Here is a 25,605-nt window from a genome sequence, read left to right on the forward strand (position 1 = left end):
CCTTCTTGGAGCTGACTTCGCGGCGTATTTGCTCTTCCGACGCCCTTGCAGGCACAGGCTGCCTCGCCTCCCGCTCTGCCTCTGCCACCGCGGAGGTCTTGCGACCCCGTCTTGCCGCCTCTCTTGCCTCGTTTCCTTATCGACAAAATGGGCAGGATGCCGGCAGACAGGGTGGCGGTGGAGTTACAGGAGGCGGCGCGCACCGCGACCCCGGCTCCTGGCGGAACACGCGGCCGCCCGCTCGGCTCGGGGAAGGCTGGGCCACGTCGGGGGAGGGGAGCCCCCGCCCTCAGGGGTCCTGGTTCGCGCCCCTGCGAGCGCGGGGACCGGGTGCGGGGGCGCCGGGGACGGTGCGGCCCCGCGCCCGGGGCGACCGTTGCCGGGGCGCCCGTTGCTAGGGACGCCGTTGCCAGGGACGCCCGCCGGGCGCTCGGCTGCCCGGCGCGGCCCGGCCCTGCGCGGCGCCATGGACGACCTGCGGGTGGTGTGGATGCGCGACCGCGTGTACACCGCCTTCGGCCTCAGCGACCCCAAACTCTTCGAGGACCTGCTGAACCGCGACGACGGCGCGGGCGAGGACCTCATCCTGCACTTCCTCAACCAGGCCAGCGACGAGGAGGGCGCCTCCACGCTCTTCTTCTACCGCGTGGTGGTGCCCGAGGAGGTGGAGGTGGAGATCGGTGAGCCCGCGGCCCCCCGCCGCGCCCCCCGGGGTGGGGAGGCCCCGTCCCCGTCCCCATCCCCATCCCCGTCCCCGTCCCCTCCCGGCCGGCCTCGGCCTCAGGCACGGCCGCCAGCGTTTAGTGTGGCCCCCACGTGTGGGCGCTGCCCAGGGGCTGGGTGAACCCGACAGTCACCGCCGCCCCTGCCCTCCAGGCCGCTGGGAAGGTCAGAGCTTGGACGGATTATCACAGCCAACTCTTCTTTAGCGCTTACTCTGTGCCAGGTACGGTTCCGGACGCTTACAACAACTCATTAATGCTGTGAAGAGGGCGTGTTGCTGTCCTCATTCTAGAGAGGGGCAAACTGTGGCTCAGAGAGGGCTGAGTAACGAACCCCAGAGAGCACAGAGGCCGTGAAGACTCCAAAGACGAGGAGCCGCTGTCCCATGACGTGCGGTAGATGGGCAGACAAGTGTCCCTGGGTGTTGGGAAGAACCCTGCATCCCCGCTCTCCCTGATGGCGGCAGGGGCTCCAAGGTGGAGAAATGCCCTTTCTATCTTCCCAGGCGCCCGACGTGCTATCCTAAAGTAATGCGAAACAAGCTTTTAAAATATTACAGTAGGTTTTAAATACTTATGTTGAACAAATTAGCATTTTAAATAAAAAGAATGACAGTAGACTGGGTGCCCAGAGGCCTTTGTGGAGGTGGCTGGTCTGGCCTAGGGACACAGAGAGGGCCTGGAGGAGCCAGCACAAGGTAGGGGAGGAGAAAGGACAGAGTGCGGGGGACACCCAGACAGGTGCATGTCGGGCAGGAGACGAGGCTCTCTTCCAGCGAGAACACCGCATCTGGGCAGTTGTCACGCACGAGGCTTGTGTGATGTATTCCGTCCACGTCAGCCGCCTGTGCCAGTCTTGGGTCTTCATGAGACTTCTGGATCCCCTGCGAGGCCTGTCACAGGGGAGGGTGGCAGTGCCAGGCAGGCCTTTTCTCTCTTTTGAAGGCACTAGGCACATGCATTTATCTAAATTATATATTCTTTACTTGCACAAAATAATATATATATTCATTGTAGAAAAATCCTAACCCACAAATAAACAACAGTAATGAATTGCTAGTGGCACCCAGAGAGAGGACCGCAGTCACGTTTTGAAATCTAACCTTCCAGTCTTTTATTACGTTCCCCCAGGCAGACCTCTGGGCCTGGACGTTACAGTAGAACAGGATCTTGAATTTAGGCTCTTTCATTATCGCCAAGTGAAATTTCATGGATACAAAGATGCACTAACAGGATTGACTATTTAACATGTACCAAATTTCAGTAACCCTGATTTTGTACATTTAAAAAATATATTGGAGCCGGCCCTGTGGCTGAGTGGTTAAGTTCGTGGGCTCTGCTTGGGCAGCCTGGGGTTTCCCTGGTTCGACGGGGTTTCCCTGGTTCGAGTCCTGGGCGCAGACATGACACCGCTCATCAGGCCTCGGTGAGGTGGCGTCCCAGATGCCACAACTAGAAGGACCAACAACTAAAAATACACAACTATGTACTAGGGGGCTTTGGGGAGAAAAAGGAAAAATAAAAAAAAATCTTTAAAAAATATACGTACCAAGACCCTAAGAAATGGATGCAGCTTGGATTTCTCGTGACCTCTGAGGCTTCTGTTAACAGTTCTGTGGCTGTTTTCACACGTTTCACTCAATGTCTCCTGGCTGGATGTCCCCATTCTGTGTGGAAGCAGATTTCAGTCTCACTTCAGAAGGTCCCCCTAGTGAATTTCTGGACCCTCTGGAGGGTGCTTGGAAGTGTCCCTCGGGCTGTGACCTGTTTCTGGGCTTCCTCTGAATCCCCCTCACTCTTCTGCTCCTTTTCCCGCTCTTCTCTGCCGTCACTACATCATGAGAATGCCAACATTCTCCCCGCCGAGGATGCTGTCCCCGGAAACTCACAGCTGCCCATCCTTGGAGGCGCCTGAAGGGGTTTAGGTGTTGTGTTCGGGACAGCAGTGGGGACGGGGGCCTCTTCCCAGCTCCGTGTCTCACGTTGTCACTCGCCTTCTGCTTGTTAAGCCTACAGGCTCACTAAGACCCTTGGACAGTTTTATTGGCTCCTTTAGGGGGCTCTGGTCTGTCCAGAGAACCCGGAGCAGGACCAGTGCGTGCCTTTCATCCCTCTCTTCTCTCTATTTCTGCCCCTCCCCTGGTCACGACTTTTCTCTGCTCCAGGTTAAAAATTCTGTGCATGGAGACAATAGATGCTGGGTGAGGCTGGTGCTGAGGAAGGAAGGTGCGCACAGCGACAGCTCGCCCGGGATGCTCTTCTAACGGGTCAGCATGTGTTCCTTCCTGAAATAACACAATGGAATCATACTGTGCATATCATTTAATAACTTGCTGACATTTTAAAAGATTACACAAGTATTAATGGAAGGCATTCTCTTAAAAATTCACAAAACTTAGAATTACATAAAGTGAAAGTGGAAAAGCAACTCCACACCGTGCCTTAAGCTCTACTCCTGTAGAGGGAACCACTGTTAGTTTACTGTGCATCCTGCCAGGTCTTTCCTGACTCTCTCTCTCTCTGTCATCCGTATCCTTCTCTCTATAATGATATGTACGTAATGACAATATATAGAGATATGGAGAGTTCCTAAAATCATAAATAAGATCGTATCGCATGTATGAGTCTGTGGCTTGTCCCGCCTCAATGATACCTTGGAGAATTTTCATGCCAATACCTATAGATCTACCTAACTTGACAGATTTAAGTACAGAGATGCACCATATTTTATTTGTCTGCTCCCTGATTAATGGACAGTTACATGTCCGCAGTATTTTATTGTACAAACAATGTAACATGTACACCTCCTTTCGTCCCCTTTCTGTATTCCTGTGCGCTAGACCTCGAGGAGTGGAATCCTGGGTGAGTGGGCGTGTACATGTAGAGTTTGGGTGGGTCGTGCCAACTGCTCTCTGGAAAGGCCCGGCCAGCCCACACCCAGCCATGAGGAGGTGCCTGTTGCCAGCAGCCTTGCCGTCACTGCGTGTTGTCAATCTTTTGGATATTTGCCAGTCCCATAGGTGAAAGGTGCATGCGCCTCCTTATTCTGACTTGCAGTTTTATGATAATTACCGGAGTGCAGGCTCGTTTTTTATGCATGTTGGTCATGTATACTTCTTCTGGGCTGCTTGTAGCTATGTGGTCTTTCTTGTGTCCTTGATCTTCTGGAGAATTTGCACTAGTCTTCCTTTCGTGTCACTGAAAGGCTGTGTCCAGTAATGGAATATTTCTGTACGACTGTGTGTTGATTTGGAAGCTGGCCCCCGTACAGAGGGCAAGGAGAGAGTGATGCAAGAGGCAGGCCACTCCAGATGGGCTGGTGGCAGTGTCACAAGCAGGGGAACTTACTTATGAGGCTTGTCTGGGGCAGCCGCCAGGCCAGGAGGTGTCCACCCAGCCCGCCAGAGTCTTAACAGTTTAGGTAGAGGCCTTCACGGGGTCGTTCACCAATGCCGTCCAGGTGGTCCCAACCACACATAGCTCTCTCAAGAATCCGTCCTTGGCAATGGCTCCCACTGTGGGAACGGTGGGCAGAACGTGCATTCCAAGGGCAGGGGAGGGGACGAGAGCCTCTGACTGCCCGGGGCCAGCTCGAGGGTCATCCGGCAGTCACGTCCTCTCCATGACCGCCTCTGACAGCCTGCGATGTCCTCCACTCTCCTGTGGACCACATCCCAGCCCTCGGCTCCAGGGAGAGCTGAAATATCGGCTGTCTCGTGTAGCGAAACAATTACATTTTATTGTTTTCTTTCCATTTATGTGGCTGTAAAGACAGCGAGAAGCTTGCCCCGTCTGAGGAGGACGACGGGGAAGAAGAGACTGATTCTCAAAAAGTAGAGCCCGTGGATAAAGCACCAGGTGTGGTACGGGGGGCCCTTGGGGGGAGCAGAACCGAGGGGGCGTTCACCCGGAAGGGAGACGTCCGCTTGTCTGGGCTGGGATCACTTTCTGCTTTTTATCTTTATGAAGCTGAGACGGGTGAAGTGAAAGGGAAAATGCTGGGTGTTACTGGGAACATTATTAGTTACCCGGTGCTGCCATCACAAGTGCCCACAAACTGGGTGGCTCAGAACAGCAGACATGTATTCTCTCCCGGTTCTGGGGGGCAGGAGTCCTCCAGACACCAAATCCAGGTGTGGCGGGGCCGTGCTCCCTCTGAAGGCTCCAGGGAGGGTCCTTCCTGCTGCCTCCAGCTCCTGGTGGTTGCCGTCAGTCCTTGGCGGGTGGCCGCATCGCTCCACTCTCTGCCTCCGTCGTCACGTGACTGTCCTCATGCTGTGTGTCTGTCTCTGAATCGTGCTCTCCTTTCTCTTAAAAAGGAACCAGTCATTAAATTTAGGGCTCACCGTCCCCAGTGAGACCTCATCTTAACTAATTACATCTGCAAGACCCTATTTCCAAATACGGTCACAGTCTGAGGTTCTGGGTGGACATCTATTCTGGGGGGAGGGGAACTATTGCACCCAGTGAAGAACATCACATGAAAATGCCTGTCCTCGTACAGGCCGTGTCTCAGAGAGCTCAACAAGAACACAGGGCATGTACCCTCTTTTGTAGGGAAGCCTTCGCCCTGGGGACTCCAGATGCCATTTCTTTTGGTGCATCTGAAGTGCGAGTCAAGCATTTTACGGCTGTTCAGTTGACGTGTCTAAACTAGGGCCGTTGCTGTAAACACACTTGGTGCCACGACACCGTCGATCCCTGCAGGCTTTGAGGTGTTTGTCCTGTAGTGACAAAGTGGCTTTGGCTACATGCTTTGACCCAGTTCTCTACAGCAGTGGTTCTCAGCCAGGGGCGATTTTGGCCCCCAGGGGACATTTGGCACTGTCTGGAGACACTTAAGGTTGTCACAGCTGGAGGGTGGGTGCTACTGGCATCTGGTGGCTGGAGGCCAGAGATGCTGCTGACCAGCCGACGATGCACAGGACAGCCTTTCACAACCAAGAGCGACGCAGCCCCAAGCGTCGATAGTCCGGGACTGAGAACCCTGCCCCAGACAGGCCAGGTCGCCAGCAGAGCTAAACAACCTGCCCGCCCTTGTTTATCCCGTCGTTCACCCTCCCTTACACAAAGCAGAAGCTGTAGATTAGATGCACCACCTTAACAAGGTCTGGAAATCAGAGGAGAAAAAAGATTTTGGTGATGTCCAGTGTCTGCTTTAGTCAACTTTAGTTTGTCAGAAGAATTTATTTTTAACCAAAATGTAATCCCCTCCATAGTAAAGATTGGCGGGAGAGGACCACAGGTTTAGAAATGAAGGCCGTACGTTGTTACCAAGGCCGAAGTTGGCTTTTGGTGAGACGGATGGTGGTTCCAAGGGCTGCAGCCGTATTTACCGAGGGCCTTCTGCTAATGCGCACTGCTTTCAGCAGCAGTAAATCCGCGAACAGGAAAGGCTTGGGTGGGAGGAGGCTGCGTGGAGAGAAAGGGCAGGAAAGTCTTCTCTGACAAAGCAAATTAGCATTAATTCCAAGTCAATATTTAAGCATATTTTTTTCTCTTCTTTTTATTGTGGTAAAATATACGTAACATAAATTTTACCATTTTAACTGCTTCTAAGTGTACAGGTCAGTGGCACGAGGTACGTTAGTAAGTATTTTTGACTGCAGGCTCTTGGTCGTGCTCTGAGAGTGTTGGGACTGCTGGCTGTAGACCATTTCCTCTCCCAGGCGGCGTGCTGGCTGCTTAACCGCGCTGTAACCTAATCCTCCAGCGTCTGAGCAGGCGATGTTACTGTCCCATTTTACGGATGAGAAAACCAATAGTAGAGAGGATCAGACCCCACACGTTGATTGGATTCCAAAGCCAGCTGACTTTGCACAGTGCCTTTCGAAATAAGAGCCAGACGGTCCAGGGAAACTCTCCCTTCTCTGTAATTACTGGACCCATTGGAAACTCTCAGGGCTGTGCCTGGCACCCTCCGAGGTTTCCAGATTTGCACTGGTTATAGCAGACTTGAGAGATATACGAGCATTTTATTTAGATTACTTTTCTTTTCATCCTCCACGAGTTTCTAGTTTCATAGTGAAAAAGGAGTAAATGCTAACATTAGCTATAATTCTCATCCTAAGAATAAAACCCTTTTTTAAGTAAAAATCTGAGCAGTCACTCTAGGACACTGTAGCTGGAAGCCACACACACACACACACAACACACACACACACACACACGTTACATTTCCTATCGAGGACCCATCACAAATGCAATGTGCTTCTCCTAATTATAGCATCAGTCAAGGCCCCAGTAGGATTCATTTGTGAAAAATGTATCTACAGCTTTTTGCTAATATGCCTGTTGAATGAAATATGCTCTGGTACAAGATCCAGGTCTGGTCTTGATGGTAGGAAACCTAATTTTCCAATTATTTCATCTTGCACACTGAATAATGTTTTGCAGCTAAGAATTTTCAGCTGAGAAGCAATTCCACATATCAGTCTATAATCAGCACAGAGGATGAAGAAGTGGACAAAGAGAGTTTGGAAAACCTCCCCACCAAAGTATGCCTGGCTCTTTCTCCTCCTTGTGGGGGGGAGTGGGAATTTAATGCGTCGGATGAGACTGGGTGACTGACACAATTCCTACAGGGAACTTATCACACTGGAATGGAGATGTGTGAATCTCGTGTTGGGAGTCCCCAAGACCACTCTCAGATCAAATGATTCGCTAGAATGGCTCACAGGACCCAGGAAAGCTTTTTACTCCTGGTTATAGTTTATTTCAGTGAAAGGATACAGATCGGAATCAACAAAGAAAAAGACACATAGAACAAAGAAAAAGTCCAGGAGAAAACAGGGGCAGGCTTCCACTTGCCTTCTCCCAGTGAGTTGCATGGATGGTGTTAATTCTCCCAGCAGCTACGTGTGACAACACACGGGAAGTCTTGTCAATCAGGAAAGCTCACCTGTGCCTCTGTGTCCAGGGTTTTTGTTGAGGGTCAGTCATGCAGGCAGGATGTGCCCACAGGACTGACCTTAGTTACTCGTTTCCAGCCCCTCCAGAGGTCACACTAGTGCAGTGGGACCCAGTGCCCCCAGCAAACAAGAACACGCAGTCGCCAGGTGTCACGTTGTTGGCATAAACTGTCTGGCGTGACTAAGGTGCCAGGTATACAGAGACACTCACATCAGGCAGGATGTTCCGAAAGCTTAGAGCTTGTCGCCCAGGGGCTGGTTCAGGGCCACCCAGGCCTGCCGAGTTAACCCTTTACTGCACGCAGCCCACGGCGGGAGCTTAAAGTTGGGATTGAGCCTCTGGCCTGGGCTGTGCTCAATGAAACTACACTTAGTTGCTCTGTAAATATGCCCCTACCCTAAAACCAAACTCAGCCCTGGTTGGTTGCAATTTGTAGCTTAGAAAAGCGCCCTTCTGAGGCTTTCCCAGGTCAGTTTATTCAAGTGCGGCTGCGCTGGCCACTTAGGAGGAGGTCAGGCTGAGCGTTCAGAGTCTGGGTGTGAGTGAGCTCACGGGTGTGGTCTCCTGGTGCCACGCGCAGCGGCTGCGATGTCAGGAATGAGACGAGCTCAGGGCACTCGGGCACCAGGATGTGTGGGTGGACGGGCGTGTCTCCGCGTGATGGCTTTTTGTTCCCCTTGTTTCAGAAAATCGTTAAGCACGTCGTGGAAAAGACGCACCTCCATGTGCTTTGCACTCCTGTTCCTGAGGAGTTTCTGGACCAGAATGTGGTATTTTTCCTCAGAAATACGAAAGGTACATTTCCAGTGTGTATGTGTGCGTGTACGTGCACATGCGTGTGCAGATGTGTGAGATTCTTAATTTTTACCTGTTCTCGAGAGTAGGCCTTTTTCCTGGTACAGTCGATCCTCATTGTTCATGGACTCGGTGTTTGCAGTTCACCCACTCCCTAAGAGTTTTTGGTAACCCCCAGATCAGTACTCGCAGTGTTTTCCCGGTCCCACGCGGACATGCGCAGGTGGGGAAAATGTGTCACCAGCCACCTGGTTCCCAGCGACACTCTGCCTTCCTGTTTCAGCTCACACTGGAAACACGCGTCCTCAGCATGATCTGTTCGGTGCCACGGTTTTCACATTTTTGTGCTTTTTGTTGGTGATTTCGCTGCTTAAAATGGCCCCGGAAGGTAGTGCTTCAGCCTGTCGAGTGTTCCCGAGCGCAGGGAGGCTGGGATGGGCTCAGGGAGAAAACACGTGCGTTCCATGAGCTTCGTTCAGCCGCGAGTGACAGTGCCATGGGCCGTGAGTCCGATGTCAATGAACCAACAATTCCGTTAAATTAGGTGTGTTTACACGGGACGATGCGTGAAGCGCGCTTATATATTGATGGTTGACGAAAATCTTGTGACAGGGACCTAACCCTGTGGTTCCCCTGGGAGCAGTGGCTCCGTCATCACTAATTCAGTGTTCGTGGTGACTTCACAGACCAGAACCCCTGCCAATGAGAAGAACCCACTGTATTAACATATCCTTAGTTCTGTTTATAACAGATAGAGGGAGATTCAAAGTGACGCGGCCCCGACTGTAAGATGAGCTGTCGGGGTTTTCTCCGCGGGGCTGTGTGCTTTAAAATGGAAGGGCTGCTCAGAGGCCAGGCTCGTCCTGCCGAGTAACTCTGGGGCATGGTGCTCCCTCTGTGCTCGTCCGTCCTGGGCAGCACCTGGGCTTTTTTAGTGACTCCCCCAGCGATTGTTGCTCTCTGGTCTCTTCTGACCCCTGGCTCTTCCTCTTGCCATATTCGATTCAGGCTGACTCTCCGCTCTCCCCACTTGCACTTTCCCCATTTCTTCTGCCTTTGCCTCCCCTCCAACCTATATCGATCGTGCCTAGTTACATTTTAGGACTCACTCTAAATTCTAGAACAAATCTTATGTTGCTTTTTTTTTTCTTTTTTGAATTTGCTGGCACTTTGGGTCACGACCTCCCTGCTAAGCTCTGAGCTTCTGCAATTCGTTCTTCCCGAGTCGGGGGAACAAGAAGTAAGAAAGGTGATGTCAGAGGCCCAGCATGAAATCGCCCTGTGCTCTCTCTGGAGTGCGCTGTTCCCGTTACGGTTCTCCTCTGAGGAGCCGGTCTCAGCTCCGTGCTTTCCGACATGACAACTTTAATCACGACCTGTCGACCTTGGGCGGGGGGCAGCGGTGTCTGGCCTGACTTTGAGACTGAGAATTACTGATAAATTCATTTAGTAAATGAATTTAACGATCCATTCTCATCATATTTGTTTTTTTTCTTTTTTGAGGAAGAGTAGCCTTGAGCTAACATCGGCTGCCAATCCTCCTCTTTTTGCTGAGGAAGACTGGCCCTGAGCTAACATCCGTGCCCATCTTCCTCTACTTTATATGTGGGACGCCTACCACAGCATGGCTTTTGCCAAGTGGTGCCATGTCCGCACCCGGGATCCAAGAAGCTGAACATGCGCACTTAACCGCTGCACCACCAGGCCGGCCCCCATCATGTTTGTTTTTTTACGATTATCTTTGATTGATGCCAAGCTGTCTTTCTTTCTGATACTGGGTTTTTACGTAGTTTCCTTTTAAAATAAATTTACTTAAGTCAAGAAGTGTTTGATATAAAGAAATGTATTAAAGATCAGGGCTCGTCTACACAGAGGCGGAAAGGCATAAAGACCGGAGCTGGTGAAAGAATCTCCTCAGCTGATGTATTTGTCCTCTCTCCATCTGTTTCCCAGCTCGATTGAAGGAGGTGTCCCGGTGACTGTCAGATGTGCCCCCTGCTGCCTGGTTTTTGGTTGGATGAAGTAAATAGGTGTCAAATCGCACCTGGTCAGAAGGGTAGACTGTTAGCAAATATGTCTTTAAAAAACCCCGTGTCTCACAAGGTGCTTTGGTGATGAGCTGAGGAGGCAGTGATGGGAGTGGGGAGGCAGGCAAAGCACGGAGCCCAACTAACGCTTCTAGAAAACCCCAATCGTTCCTCTTCTTGTCCGGCTTTAGACGCTCCCACCAGATCAGCTCGTGTGTGGCGCTCAGCGCTGCTGTGTGGACCCGCGAACCCCGGTGCTCGGATTGATTTCAGGTTCCCGTGGCTGAGGGGTTCGTCTGAACAGAGATCAGCGTGCGTGCTGAGTCTGGGCCTGTGACGGGAACGGCCCTTTGTGGCTGCTTGGGATGAGCGGGCCCACACACGATGAAGTGCTGGGGCCTGCTGCTCCCCGCTCACCCCGCTCTCTGCCTCTTCCCGCTTAGAGACCATCTTGGAGGCGACCGACATGAAGGAAGCTATGGAAATTATGCCCGAAACGCTGGAGTACGGAATCGTGAATGCGAATGTGCTTCATTTTCTGAGGGACGTTATATGTCAGGTAACCGTGGATGGGGGAGAAATCCCAGCATTTTTAGAGATTAAGGGCATCTGGTTCATTTATTCCACAAACGGGTAGTTCACTGCCGTGGTGCTGCCCTGGGTCCTGAGGGTGGAGTGGTGAGCAGGACCGATGACATCCCTGCGCCCTTGGAGCTTGTATGGGGAAAGACACAAAACACAAACACGTAGCCAGAAAATATTGGGTAGTGACAGGTGGCAAAGTTCAATAAACCCTAGTAATGTGATGGAAATAGACCATGTGTGGGGAGGTGGTGGTGGTAAGGGACGGCCTCATGAGGAGGTGATATCTGAGCTTTCTTCAGAGACAAACGATAGACAACTCATAAGCAGGCTAATTCCGCTAATGATAGGTTATTAGGGAAATGTAATAGGGTGGAACCGGGGTGCTCAGGAAAAGCCCCTTTGAGGAAGTGGCATTGAATTGAGAACTGAAGGCATCAGACATGTGAGGATTTGGAGGAAGAGCATCCTAGGTAGAGAAAATAGCATGTGCAAAGGTCCTGAGGCAGGAGCAGACTTAGCTTGGTCCAGGAACAGAAGCACGGCCAGTGTGGCTGGAGAGTAGTGGAGGAAGTTTGGAATGGAAGGTAGGTTTGAAGCAGGGGAATAGCATGCTCCAGTCTGCAGTTTTCCTCTGCCTGTTGTGTGAAAACTGTATTGTGAAAGTGGGGCCCAGAGCTTAAGGGAAGAGTAGACCTAATGGGAGGCTGTGGAGGAGTCCAGCTGGAGGGTGATGGTTGTTTAGGCTCCAGAATTCAATCAGGAGAGGGAGTGGGGAGCAGACAGTGTCAAGAATATGTTGGCGATGGAGCCAATAGGACTTGCTGATGACTTGATTATGGGAGTTTAGGAAAAGAGAGCATCGAGAATAACTCCTAGGACTTGGGCTTGCGTAGCTGGGGGGATGGTGGGGTCATTACTGAGATGGGGTGGATGGGGAAGACAGGTCTGGAGGGAAAACCAAGAATTCTGTTTTGCACGTGTTGAGCTTGGGCGGCCTCCCAGAATCCAAGTTGAGGTGTGAGGCCGGATGTGTAAGTCTGGAGCTCAGGAGAGAACTGGAGGTGTTCCTCCAGCAAATATTTATTGAGCAACTACTGTATTCCACAACAGGGAACAATGCATCAAGGTCTCTGCCTCACGGAGCTTACATCCTAGTCAGGGAGATTTACGTTAAACAAGATCAATGAGAAAATATACAGTATGCTAGACAGCAATAGGAGTTCCGGAGAAAGATGAAGCCAGGAAGTGGGGGGTGGGGAACTTGGCAGGTAGGAAAGGCGGGGCTTTTAAAATTTTGGATAATGTGGCCAGGGTGACCTTGATATCCTCCTTTGCTGGAACTGTTGCACTTGGCTCCTGATAGATCTCCCAGCTTCTGCTCTGATCCCTACACTACCATCTGCACACACCAACCAGAGCGATCCTTTAAAACATTGGAGCCGTCGGCCTGGAGATGGTGTCAAGCCAAGGGGCTGACGAAACAAGCAAGGGAGAGAAGAGAGGAGGAGGAGATGGAGGAAGGAGGGAAGCCAGGGGGCAGACTGGTAGGGAACCAATTTGTTATTCTGAAAATTGGGCAAAGAAAGAGAAGGATCCAAGCGTTTATTGCGCCTTCCCCGTGTGGGATACACGGGCGATCCAACCGCAGATGAGAGGGGCGGCTCTTTATAGAAGTATTTCAGCTGGAGAAAAGAGAAATTTTCCAACGAGAAAATTTCGGTTGTGACCTCCCGGTGGGTTCACGGATCTAGACACTGAGCATCGGGGGGCGGCCAACAGAGGAGCTTGCTGAACTCCACTGTGGACGCTAAGTCAGCACAGTCCAGGCCGGGAGACCCTGCGGGTCGCACCTCCTGGGTCCTTCGTTAAACTGGAAGTACATGTGGATTAAAAGAGTCTTAAAAGGTGTATCAAATTTTAAGGAAAATAGGCAAAACTAAAAACCCAAATCCAAACCCAACCAACCAGCCAAACAAAGCCACAGGCCTTTTGTGTGGGGGTGAGCTTTGTAACTGCAGTCGAGTGACTTCACAAATGCGGGCTTCCGTCCTCAGCTGCATTTCAAAAACCCGCGTCCTCAGCACCGTCTTTATTTTCACCTTCACATGAGCTAGTGTGGAGCTGGGCGGGTGGGTTAACACATGGTTCCTCACTTCCCTGTCCCAGTTTCTGATTTAGCTGCCCTGTGCTGATGGCAGCTAGAGAAATTCAGTATTGTCTTCCGGGTGGTCACCTCAGGCTGGTTCAAATGCTTTACCCTTGGGTCGTTTTAAGTCAAATATAATTTCTCTCTCTTTAGACCTGTTGCTCTGGACTTGAGTAGTTTCCACCTTGTTGCTGTATTTGTACCCCCTGTCATAGAACATTCAAAGCTGGAGGCAGCTTATGAATGATTGGACGTCGTGTGATTTGTTTCACGAACTTGGCGTTTCAGGTCTTCTTGCCGGCTTTGTCATTCAATCAGCACAAGGACACAAGCATGGGCTTCACGTCTGGAGAAATCTCTGACTCCTCGGAGTATGAAACGGAGCTTCCCAGCATGCCCGGGGAAGCGGTGGAATATCACAGCATCCAGTTAATACGGGATGAGTTTTTAATGAACATCCAGAAATTTGCAAACAGTATTCAAAGGACAATGCAGCAACTTGAAGGTGAGGCTTCCTTTCTCTCCTCCTCAGTTACACATGAGGAGTTCATTTGAAGAAGGCAATTGAAGAGTCCAGGAGCTTTTTTGTTTCAATTTATGATGGTTCTTGTTTGCACCCTGTGTGAAAGACACTGAGCTGGTCACTGGGAGAGACACGAAGAGGAGTGATGAGTCCTTGCCCTCAGGGATCTCATAATCTGTTGCCTAAAGAACTACGACAGAAAAGGAGCTTGAGGAAGATATTAGGGCCTTTAGGATTTGGAAAAGGGAGACCATGTTGGAGAAGTTGGGGAGAAATCAAAGGAGACTTCCTGAAGGAGGTGGCATTTGGCTTCACCTAAAAGGATGGGGAAGCTTTAGTAGGTGGAGCTTGGGAGCAAGGGCATTTGAGGCAGGGGGAAGGGCCTGAACAAATGAAGGGAGGTTGGAAAGAGTGGGGTTGCTATGACTTGATGGCTGGGTCCTGGCTTAGTTATCTTGCCCCACACATGGTGGGCCTGCAGCAGCTACTGTTGGACGGAGTTGCTCTGCAGCTCATTAGATGGGGTGGGTGGCAGGGCTAGACTCGCAGAGCCTGGGTGGATGGGAGAGTGTGTGTCGTGAGTGGGGAACAGGAAGGTGGAGAGGTTGGCGGAGAGAGTCCCACATGGTGAAACGCCAACAGAGCGTTTCTCAGCAAGGGCTGTGTTAGGGCCCGTAAGGTGGCATCGCTAGTCTAGGAAAATAAGCTTTTTCCCCCTTAAAGTGAGATTGAACACCTCCCGCTTTGTAGGCGTTTTCTCTGTTGGGAATGAGAAGGCCGGACACAGCGTAGAGATCCAAACTTTACAAGCTGCCGTGGAAGCGCTTTTCAGCCTTCTGTTTTAGAATGGTGTTATTATTTTTTTCCCCAAAGTGCGATTTCTCCCTTGCTGTCTCTGTTTCCTTCACTGCCTTTGGGACCATCTCTTCGTGTGTCCGCCTGACCTTCCTCTCACTCTCCTTGAATTGGTAGAAAATAGCGGAGATGGGAAACGTCGTTTCTCGTAATCTTTCATACGATCTGTGCATCTTGTTTTTGATGTAAAAAGCAAATGAGTGAAAATATTTTTGTGTTTTAGATAAAATGCTGGAAGGAAATGCTCTAAAATGTTATCGGCGACTATCATTGACTAGGCCATGAGAGTAGGATGGTTTTTCTGTCTTTTTTTGTATTTTTCTACAACGAGCGTCTACTATTTAAAACACCAGAAAAGCAGATGGATTAATATTCTGTCGCGGGGGTCGTCAGTCACGGCGCAGAGCCGAGCCCAACCCGCTGTCCGTTTTTGTGTGGCCCGTGGGCTAGGAACAGCAGTCATCGTTTTAAACGGTTAGATTTTAAATGATTATTTAAGGACCTACACTCTCTCCTCAGTTTTCCCTCTTGGTCTGCAAAGCCGAAAATATTTCCTGTCTGGAGCTTTAAGAGAATGTTCGCCAACCCCTGTTCTAGCCTATCATCTTGGGGAAGAAATTTGTTTTTACGCATGGGACATTTATGAATGGCTTTGTGCAGGCTGTCAATTTAAAAAGATTTGTTACTGGGGCTGGCCCCGTGGCCGAGTGGTTAAGTTCGCGCGCTCCACTGCAGGCGGCCCAGTGTCTCAACGTTGGTTCGAATCCTGGGCGTGGACTTGGCACTGCTCATCAAGCCACGCTGAGGCAGCGTCCCACATGCCACAACTAGAAGGACCCACAACAAAGAATATACAACTATGTACCGGGGGGCTTTGGGGAGAAAAAGGAAAAAAAAAAAAATGATCTGTTACCCTTTTTCTTTAGGATGCATGAGATAATAGATGCCGTGTAATCTGTTGTGGAGTTTTTAATATAATATTAGCATGCTTATAGCAAATGTACTTATATTAAATATATAATAAATATATGTATGTAAATATGTATATATATATATAATATTTTCTTAAAGTAATACATACATAAAGTTTTTAAAAATTAAATAGTACTAACAGACACCAGAGAGTTGAAAAACTGACGCTCCCCCCTCCCTGCCATCCATTCCGCTCCCTCGTGGCAACTTCTTTAATTCTTTGTCTGTTTCTGTTGATATTTCCTGCCTTGTCTCTAGAGTATGTGCTGACACTGCTGCTGGTTCCTAATTGCGGACGTTCGGTGTTATTTCCTGGCACGATGATGAGGATTTCCTCCCTCCTTCCCTCCACTGCTGCCGGCATCCATTAAAGTTACATTCCTTCCGTGCATTAGACAGTAAACCCTGTTTCTACATTGTTACGGCTATGGGAGTATCATTTCCGGCAGAGCAGGGCAGTACATCTTGATAGTCTTTCCTTTCTTGTCCAGCCTTTCCCTTTCTCCTCCAGCATTCTTGGTTGCCATTCTTTTCTTAAAGTATCCTATAAATAATATCTTGTACAGTCCTCTTTGTTTTTGTTTTTGCAAAGGCCCCTAGTGTTATTAGGTATCCTTCTCAGTGTCCTAGCTCCCCTGATGCAATGTGGGCTAATTGCTCTCTCAGCATGTTCTGCGACTGTCATCCCAGATGCAGTGTTTCCTGGATCCCAGGTCTTTTTCTCTAGTTGGGTTTTACTCCCTCATTGTGCAGGAATACATCCTTAAGTAACTTCCTGAGAAAAGGTGTGTGGGAAATACTTGTATGAGAACTTGCACGTCTGAAAATGACTTTATTCTATCTTCACAGTTAGTTAATACAGTAGTCTCCCCTTATCCATGGTTCCAGTTACCCGTGGTCAACCAATGTCTGAAAATATTACATGGAAAATTCCAGAAATGAACAATTTGTAAGTTTTAAATTGTGCACCATTCTGAGTAGGTGATAAAGTCTCATGCTGTCCCACTCTGTCCCACCCGGGACCTGAATCTTCCCTTTGTTCAGCGCATCCGTGCTGTACACGCTACCTGCCTGTCAGTCACTTAGCAGCCGCCTCAGTTATCAGATCGACTGTCACGATATCGCAGTGCTTGTGTTCAAGTCACCCTTATTTTACTTCATAATGGCCCCAGAGCGCAGGAGGAGTGATGCTGGCAATTCAGATGCGCCAAAGAGAAGCCAAAAAGTGCTTCCTTTAAGGGAAAAGGTGAAAGTTCTCGACTTAAGGAGGAAAGAAAAAAATCAAATGCTGAGGTTGCTAAGATCTACGGTAACTTTTATTACAGTATATTGTTATACTTGTTCCAATTTGTTATTAGTTATTGTTGTTAATCTCTTACTGTGCCTGATTTGTAAATGAAACTCTATCATAGGTGTGTATGGACGGGAAAAAGCACAGTCTGTGTCGGGCTCCATGCTGTCCGTGGTGTCAGGCGTGCCCTGGCGGTCTTGGAACATAGCCCCTCAGATAAAGGGGGACAGCTGTAATTCGTCTGGGTATAGACGTCTAAGTTGAAAATAATTTTAGCACAGAACTTTAAATACAGTTTTCTTCATCATTTTCTAGCGTCCAGCGTTCTTGATGAGAAACTGGACGCTCTTCCAGTTTTTCTTTTTTTAGGCGGCCTGTCATTTTCTCCTCCCTTTTGTGTGAACGTTCAGGGCCGGCTCTTCCTCCTGCTGTCGTGGGGACGGGCCTTTGTGTGGCGCTTTCCACTCGCTTGCTCAGCGCTCTCTGTTTTCAGTCTGAGGACCCCGCTGTCAGTCTGGACAAGTCTCTGGATGATTTACCCCGCTATTGGTCCCTGTTCTCTCTTGCCCACATGCCTGTCGGGTGGAGGCTGTTGACTCTGTTTCTCATCTTTCCTCTTGTATTTTCCGTGTCTGTTTTTGTTATCTACTTTCCTGTGCTTTTTCCCCACTTTTATCTCCCCAACATTTGGTCAAATTTTTCATATTAGCCATCATATTTTTAATTTTTAAGACCCCTTATTCTGGGATTGCACCTTTCCCACAGCATTCTGTTCTTGTTTGATGGATGCCATATTGTCTCAAATCTCTGAGACTAATAGTTGGGATTTAAAATTTTTTCTTCTTTTCTTTACGTTATCCCAATTTCCTCTGAGCTCATGGTTTCTGGTTTATCTTGGGCTATCTGTTTCATGCTGGAGGTTTTCTCAAGTATCTGTTGAGCTATGATTAGTTGTTCAGTTTTTAAATGGAGATCACTAGGTTGTAAATTCAGGAACATCTTAAATAACTAAATCATTTTGATCAAGCTTAACACTGGAACAATGATCTAAAATGTTTTAGTTACATTCTAATGGAAGAGAGTGAGAGCTGCACAGATTAGAACAGAAAATATATCAGATCTTATTATATTAATGTATGGAGACGAGAGCCACTGATTAACTTGAACGTCGTTATCTGTAATCATTTTTCTGAACGAGTGGCTGACTCACTGTTTTGATTCCACCAGGTGAGATCAAGTTAGAAATGCCAAGCATCAATGTCGAGGGCGAGGTGTCTGAGCTGGCTGCTGACCCGGAAACCGTTGAGATCTTGGAACAATGTGTGATAAACTGGTTGAATCAGATATCTGCAGCTGTCGAGGGCCAGCTGAAAAAGACACCTCAGGTAACTTGTGCACTGCCTTCCAAGATCCCTGTTACAGCTCATGACTGCCGCCCCGAGAAAGAGCCAAGAGTCTGGGGATCTGTGTGACCCAGCCTCTCTTCTTACTGTTTTGTGACCTCCTTAAAAGATCAAAGTAAACATACCCAAGATATCATTCTGATGTTAGTGTGCTACCAGACAGCTCCTCGGATTGATAAAGATAATACTGTGTATCGGTCAGGTTGCTTGGGCTGCCAGGAACAGGAAACCCAACCCAGCTGGCTTAAACAAGAAAGAGAATTTGTTGGCTCACACAACTGAAAAGTCCAGAGGCAGGGCTGGTTTCAGGTGTGGTTTGATCAGGAGTCTGGCTGTGTTTCCCTTGGTTCCATCCTCCTCTCTGTGGGGGCTTCCTGCTCAGGCTGGTTTCCTTCATGGTAACAACTTGTAGAAATCTGGCCCCACATCCCCACACAGCATTTTTCAGTGGAAGACAGAGTGTCTTTGTCTAATAGTCCCAGCTGGTGTCCTCTGACTGGACCAGCCCAGGTCAATTGTCCATGCCTGAGTCCTTGTCCGGATTGGTCCCTGTATGAAGCAGTTGGGAAGAGAGGAATGGGTGCTGGAGAAACAGCCACAAGTGTCCATGCCACAGTGATGATGCCAGTTTGTATATTCATGTCACCTCTCAGGGAAATGGTCCTCTGGCTGAAATTGAATTCTGGCGGGAGAGAAATGCAACTCTCAGCGCACTCCACGAGCAAACCAAGCTCCCGGTAGTCAGAAAGGTCTTGGATGTGATCAAGGAAGCGGATTCTATGCTGGTGGCTAACCTGCAGCCGGTACAAACTGAATTATTCAAGCTGCACATGGAGGCCTCGGACAACGTGCGCTTTCTGTCCACCGTGGAGCGGCATTTCAAGGTGGGCTGGGTGCACTGCGCTGTGAAAGTCAGCCCTGGAAATTAGGTCTCACGTGGACTTAATTTCCTTTCTTTTATTCAGCATTTAAAAAATTGTGGTAAGATATGTATAACATTTATTTTAGCCACTTGTAAGTGTAAAGTTAGGGGCATTAAATACATACACAGTGCTGTGTACCCCTCCTCACTATCTGTCTGCAGAATCTTTCATCCTCCCCGACAGAAATCCTGTCCCCCTTAGACAATAACTGTCCCCTCCCCCCGCCCCTGGGAACCTCTCTTCTACTTGCTGTCTCTATGCACTTGCCCACTCTAGGTATTTCTTATAAGTGGAATCATACATTATTTGTCCTTCTGTGCCTGGCTTCTTTCACTTAGCATAATGTGTTCAAGGTTCATCCATGTTGCAGCATATGTCAGAATTTCCTTCCTTTTTCAGACTCAGTGATATTCCTTTGTCTGGATCCATCACATTTTGTTTATCCCTTCATCTGTCGATAGACGCGGGTTGTTTCCACCTTTTGGCTCTTGTGAATAATGCTGCGTGAACATTGATGTACAGACAGCTGTTCGAATCACTGCCGTCAGTTCTTTTGGATATAGTCCTATGAGGAGAAGCTCCGTGTCACGTGGGGATTCTATGTTTAACTGTCGGGGGTACCACCAAACTGTTTTCCACAGTGACTGCACCATTCTACATTCCTACCAGCAGCGCCTGAGTGTAATTTCCATTTTGGGGATTCCTCTTTCCCCTGAATTTATCTTGCACAGGTAAAATATTCCTAGGCTAGGTCGTTATTCTTTTTTTTTTTTTTTTGGTGAAGGAGATTGGCCCTGAGCTAACACCTGTTGGCAATCTGCCTCTTTTTGCTTGAGGAAGAGTGTCCCTGAGCTAACATCTGTGCCAATCTTCCTCTAGTTTGTATGTGGGACGTTGCCACAGCGTGGCTTGATGAGTAGTGTATAGGTCTGTGCCTGGGATCTGAACCTGCAAACCCTGGGCCACTGAAGCATGCGAACTTAACCGCTATACCCCTGGGCTGGCCCCAGGAATTGCTATTCTTGTCCAAGCAATGAGGCCAGTAAAAGTCCTATTGTGTGGCTGAAGGGATGATATGTGTGTGGGGAAGCTGGAGTACCCAGATCTGGGTGTGTGACCTCTCTGAGCCTGTTTCCTTCTCTGGAAAATGGGGACAAGGAGAGAACCTGCCTCATGTGGTTGCTGGAAGGTTTGAACAAGCTTATACCTGCAAAGCACTCAGCAGGTCAAGAGCAGCATTGGGGAAGCAACTGGTACATCAACTAGACAAGTGGTACTAGAATAGTATATATATAGTGTGTGTGTGTATATATATAGTGTATATGTATAATGTATATATAGTATATAGTATATATATAGTACATATATGGTATATATAGTGTACATATAGTGTATATTTATAGTGTATGTATAGTATATATAGTGTGCATATAGTATGTATATAGTGTATATATATAGTATATATACTGTATCTATATAGCGTATCTATAATGTATCTATAGTGTATATATAGTATCTATGTCACCTGTATATGTAGTGTATATAGTGTGTATATATAGTGTATATATGTACTATACGTATAATATATATAGTGTATATAAATAGTATACATAGCATGTATAGTATACATAGTGTGTATATGGTGTACATATTGTGTATATATCGTGTATATATATAGTGTATCTATAACATAAATAGTATATATGTCGCATGTATATATGTGGTGTATGTGTAGTATATCTACATAGTGTATATAGAGTGTATATGTTGCACGTATATATGTGGTGTATATATAGTGTGTATGTAGTGTATATACAGAGTGTACACACACACACACACACACACACACACGAGCCGTGCCGGCTGTGTAAGTGCTACAACAACTCATCAAGTCCGAGGGCTTGAGGTGGCAGCTGCCCCTGGGCTGAGTTAGTGACAGCAGCATTTCCGTCTCTGGGAGTCGTTTATCTTCTCTGCAAGGTGCGTGCTTTGTAACGATCAGTGAGGGCCAAGCTCCGGTCGCTCATGTGCCGCTTCCCTGACTTTTGCATCCCTTTGCGACTTGAATCTTCATTTCCTTTAAGTTGACTTTACATGTATACGTGTGTGTGTGTGTGTGTGTGTGTGTGTGTACTTTAGCTTCATCTTAAACAGTAAGGCCTGTGCAACCATGGGTTTGATATGCCAGTTATATATGTTTTTTTAATACACATTAAAATAAATATGTTTTTAAGATGCCCTGTGTGCTGTCAAAATCATCTCACTTCCTGCCAGGAGGACACAGACCCTGGAAAACACAGGCTAAGGTCACCTCAGGAGTGGCGGTTTTGATTCATTTAGTGGCGCTGTTGCTGCTCGATATAGTATATTTATACATGTATATGATGTGTTTATACACACACTCTCGTACTCCGTATCCCCTTCTGCAAATTGCTCTGTTTACTTCAATTGTCTTATCCATCTTTCCATGTCAACGCATACAGACCTATCTCAAACTTCTTCTGTTTGTTAGACCCTGTCTCCTGTACTAAGCATGTTTATTTTTTGAATTAAGAGGAGGCCCCTGCACACTTATTGCTCCGTTAAACTGTTTGAGCCCGAGGCTAAGGTTGCTCGCGTTGCTCTCTCTTTTGCACGCTGCTCCGCGGTTAGAACATCACGCACGGATCCAGCTTTCACGTTGTCTTGGAAACGATCCCCTCCATGATGAGCGCCCTGAGGATGGTGTGGATCATCTCCCGACACTACAACAAGGACGAGAGGATGATTCCACTCATGGAGCGCATCGCCTGGGAAATCGCCGAGCGGGTCTGCAAGGTGGTGAATCTGCGCACTTTGTTCAAGTAAGAAGTAACAACACTGCTTTGTCCTTAAAATCTTAGCCAGCTTTATTGAAATGTGATTCACACACCACACAACCCACCCATTTAAAGTATGCAGTTCAGTGGCTCTTAGTGTGTTTACAGAGTTGTGCAACCATCACCACAATCAATTTTAGAGTATTTTCTTCATCCCCAAAAAGAAACCTCATGCCCTTTAGCTATCATCCCCACCCTCCCAAAGGTCCTGTCCCGGGCAACCACTAACCTACTTTCTGTCTCTATGGATTTGCCTATTCTGAACAATCCTGCGAGATGTCGTCTTTTATTACCGGTTTCTTTCACTGAGCGTGATGTTTTCTTTCTTTCTTTTTTTTTTTTTTTTGAGGAAGATTAGCCCTGAGCTAACTGCTGCCAATCCTCCTCTTTTGGCTGAGGAAGACTGGCCCTGAGCTAACATCCATGCCCATCTTCCTCTACTTTATATGTGGGATGCCTACCACAGCATGGCTTGCCAATCAGTGCCATGTCCACACGTGGGATCCGAACTGTGAACCCCCAGCTGCCAAGAAGTGGAACATGCCCACTTAACCGCTGTGCCACCGGGCTGGCCCCGAGCATGATGTTTTCAAGGTTCACCCATGTTGTAGCAGGTGTCAGTGCTTCATCCCTTTTTGGGCCAAATAGTACTCCACTGTATGGATATACAGGTTATTTTACTTTGGTCAGGATCTTTTTCCTTAGTTATCCTTGGAGAGACAGGCAGAGAGTCAGAGGATCCTCAGTCCCGGACCCCAGACCCTCTCAGGCGGAACAGCCTCTGAGGATCAAATGTTGAAAGAGACGCAGATCCTTTTTCACTTTCTTAAAAAAAAAAAAAAAGCCATATAGATGAAATAGATACAAAATCTTGGCGTTGTCATTCGGCTCCGGGGTTGCAGCCCCCACTGTGGACTTCTGGCCTCGGACCCAAGGCCACCTGCCCCCTTCCAGCTCTAACAGAAAGCTTCCCGGGGAACCGCAGCTTGGCACCCTGGCCGGCCAGCTGCAGCGGAGGGCAGCCTGGGCCGCAGCTTGGAGTCCTTGCCCGCAGCCCTGCAAGCAGCGCCAGGGCTGCGGCTCCCCCGTAGGCTTCCCGCAGTGAGGCCGTGAAACAAGAGGACCCTGCTCCTTGGTTAGGATGCTCCCCTTAGAGACCTGCTCCCTGGGGACCTCGGCTCAGACCCACCGAGCTCTGCCTTCCCTCCCATCACGTTCTCTCTGCCTCACAGAGAAAATCGAGCGAGTGCCCAGCATAAAACCTTGGAGGCCAAGAACACCCTCAAGATGTGGAAAAAGGCCTATTTCGACATCAGGGCCAAGATCGAGGCTTCGGGGAGAGAAGCGCGCTGGGAGTTTGATCGCAAACGGCTGTTTGAGAGGACCGACCACATGGCCACCATCTGCCAGGACCTCTACGACGTTTTGCAGGTAGGCAGGCTAAGCGCCTTCTCTTTCACGCGCGAGGGTGCAACTGGAACTCGGAGTAGGAATTTGCCCGAAGGGAAGAAGTTTGGCTGTTTGACAGTGGGCCTCTCCTGTCAGCTAGAAGCCGGGAGACAGAGAGGGTCTGGCAGGGAGAAACCCTGGAAAGAGTATACAGAATATACCAGAATATTCCAGAGCACACCAGACCCTTCACAACTTTTCCTTGTCTTTTGTAACATCCCTTCCTTCCCCCGCTTTAGCTTCCCTTTGACCTCTGGCCACTCCTTCTTGGTGTCTTTTTGCAAAATCCTCCTCCTCTATCTTTCCATGAAATGTCGGAGCTCCTCAAAGCCGCCTGCGACCGTCTTTTCTCTTGACTCTCTTCTTAAGCTGTGTCATCCTTCCTCATGGCTTTGATGACTCCCCCTTTGCGGGCACCTCCCCTCTTTATCTGACCCCACTCCCTTTTGAGTGAATGTACAAAGGGCTTGTGGCTGAATGGATGAATTAGCCAGTCCTTGCCTCGTGAAGGTCCATCCATCCATCCATTCTAGATCTTTATTGGGAACTCACTGTGTGCCAGGCACTGTTTGTTGCTTGAGAAACCATGGTGAGCAAAAACCAGGGCCAGTGCCCTCACTGCAGAGCGAACAAAAATTTGGGACCCCTTGTTCAATAAGCAGGAAAAAAGGACTGGCCCGGTGGTGCAGCAGTTAGGTGCACAGGTTCTGCTTCGGCGGCCCGGGGTTCGGTGGTTCAGATCCCGGGTGCAGACCTAGCAACGCTTGTCAGGCCATGCTGTGGCAGGTGTCCCACATATAAAGTAGAGAAAGATGGACACGGATGTTAGCTCAGGGCCAGTCTTCCTCAAAAAAAGAAAAAAAAAAGGCTGGAAAAAAATGCCGTGAGAAGTATGAAAGCATTTCCTTGTGGTGGTCGTTTGGGGTTTTTGATGCTGTCCGTTGGATCCCAGGCTCCAGATCACTGGGTTGGCCCGAGGTAACTGGAGTTGGAAAGGGCTAGAGGTGGCGGCGTCCCCACCGCACAGGCGTGGGTCTGAGGCTTGGTGTGAGCGTGGCCGGGTGACCTCCTTCTGGGACCTCCGGCCCGGGTCTCCACCATCATCACACGTGTCTCCCGGCAGCCTTGTGCCCAGAGGGTCCTCTGGTGATGATCGCGCTCGAGGACCTGCCCAGGGGACCAGTGCGTTCCCCAGATGCTGACCCAAAGCCTAAAGTTGCCGGTGAGACTCCCGCTCAGGTCCCTGGGGTCCAGACCCGTCTCCAGCACAGTGGGGGTCCGTGGGTGGGGTTCCCATTGTGAAAGACAGTGTGAAGACGTCTGGACTAGTGTGAAAGGCCATGGGAGCAGCACATGCAAAGCCTTGGAGGTGCCCCTGAGCTGGGAGCGTCTGGGGACCCCGGGGAGCAGAGTGTGAGGAGTCACACTGCGATGGCGACCTGAGCAGACGGCTGTCAGTCTGAGGACGCTGGGGGCTGGGGGAGGGGGTCATGAACAAAAGAGAAACACGGGCTCTAAAAATCAAGTATTAAAGTATAAAGCTCTTTCCTTTCTCCCACGTGTCTTGCCTTGGCACGGCTTTATTCCTGTTTGCCACGCCTATAGCAATGTAAAGAAAGATCAAATGTTTAAATTATTAGCCTGAATTTTACCGTTCATCTTTATACTGCACAGTTTCTCCTTAAAGTGCAAATATTAGGGCATTTAACTCGTGTGTGGAATCACTGAAACGACACCGTTTGTGTTTCATGGCTGGCGTGTGCGGGTGTATTTCACTGTCACCAGAACAGTGGCAGCTGCACACGTGGCACTCGGCTGGTTCCCACTTCCCGACGTGCACGTGCCCTGGGCCTTGTCCGCCTGCGGCTCAGGGACGGCGAGGCAGGCCTGAGAGGGGCAGGAGTCATGTGCTGTCCCGTCTCTGCCGTTCCTTCCCTGTCGTCATTGTCAGCGTGGGTGGCTGGCTAACGCAGGGAAGTGACAGGAGTAAGAAACAGTATGACGCAGGGTTCCTTGGTCAGGCGTGTTTCTTAGACCATTTCTTAGCCTTCCTTCTGCATTCGAAGCCAGCTGTGTTTTGAAGGGAAAACATGGCCGCTCTGAGCCCCTCGTGTCCTCGTGGACTCATCGTGGGTGCCACACGC

General features: G+C 49.2%; 1 protein-coding gene across 1 annotated transcript in view; it reads left to right on the top strand.

Annotated features, from left to right (window-relative positions):
* The first annotated feature begins 408 nt into the window (after positions 1-408).
* Positions 409-25,605, top strand: part of DNAH10 (dynein axonemal heavy chain 10) — a 137,179-nt gene continuing 111,982 nt past the window's right edge. Inside the window, exons 1-10 of the mRNA XM_070629287.1 lie at positions 409-680; positions 4,494-4,580; positions 7,119-7,219; positions 8,321-8,429; positions 10,900-11,015; positions 13,476-13,692; positions 18,056-18,213; positions 18,885-19,115; positions 21,807-21,997; positions 23,245-23,443. Coding sequence (XP_070485388.1) covers positions 467-680; positions 4,494-4,580; positions 7,119-7,219; positions 8,321-8,429; positions 10,900-11,015; positions 13,476-13,692; positions 18,056-18,213; positions 18,885-19,115; positions 21,807-21,997; positions 23,245-23,443 — 1,623 coding nt within the window. The 5' untranslated portion in view covers positions 409-466. The remainder of the gene's footprint in view (positions 681-4,493; positions 4,581-7,118; positions 7,220-8,320; positions 8,430-10,899; positions 11,016-13,475; positions 13,693-18,055; positions 18,214-18,884; positions 19,116-21,806; positions 21,998-23,244; positions 23,444-25,605) is intronic.

Source organism: Equus przewalskii, chromosome 7 (assembly GCF_037783145.1).
Source record: "Equus przewalskii isolate Varuska chromosome 7, EquPr2, whole genome shotgun sequence".
In the NCBI taxonomy this organism is placed as follows: Eukaryota; Metazoa; Chordata; class Mammalia; order Perissodactyla; family Equidae; genus Equus; species Equus przewalskii.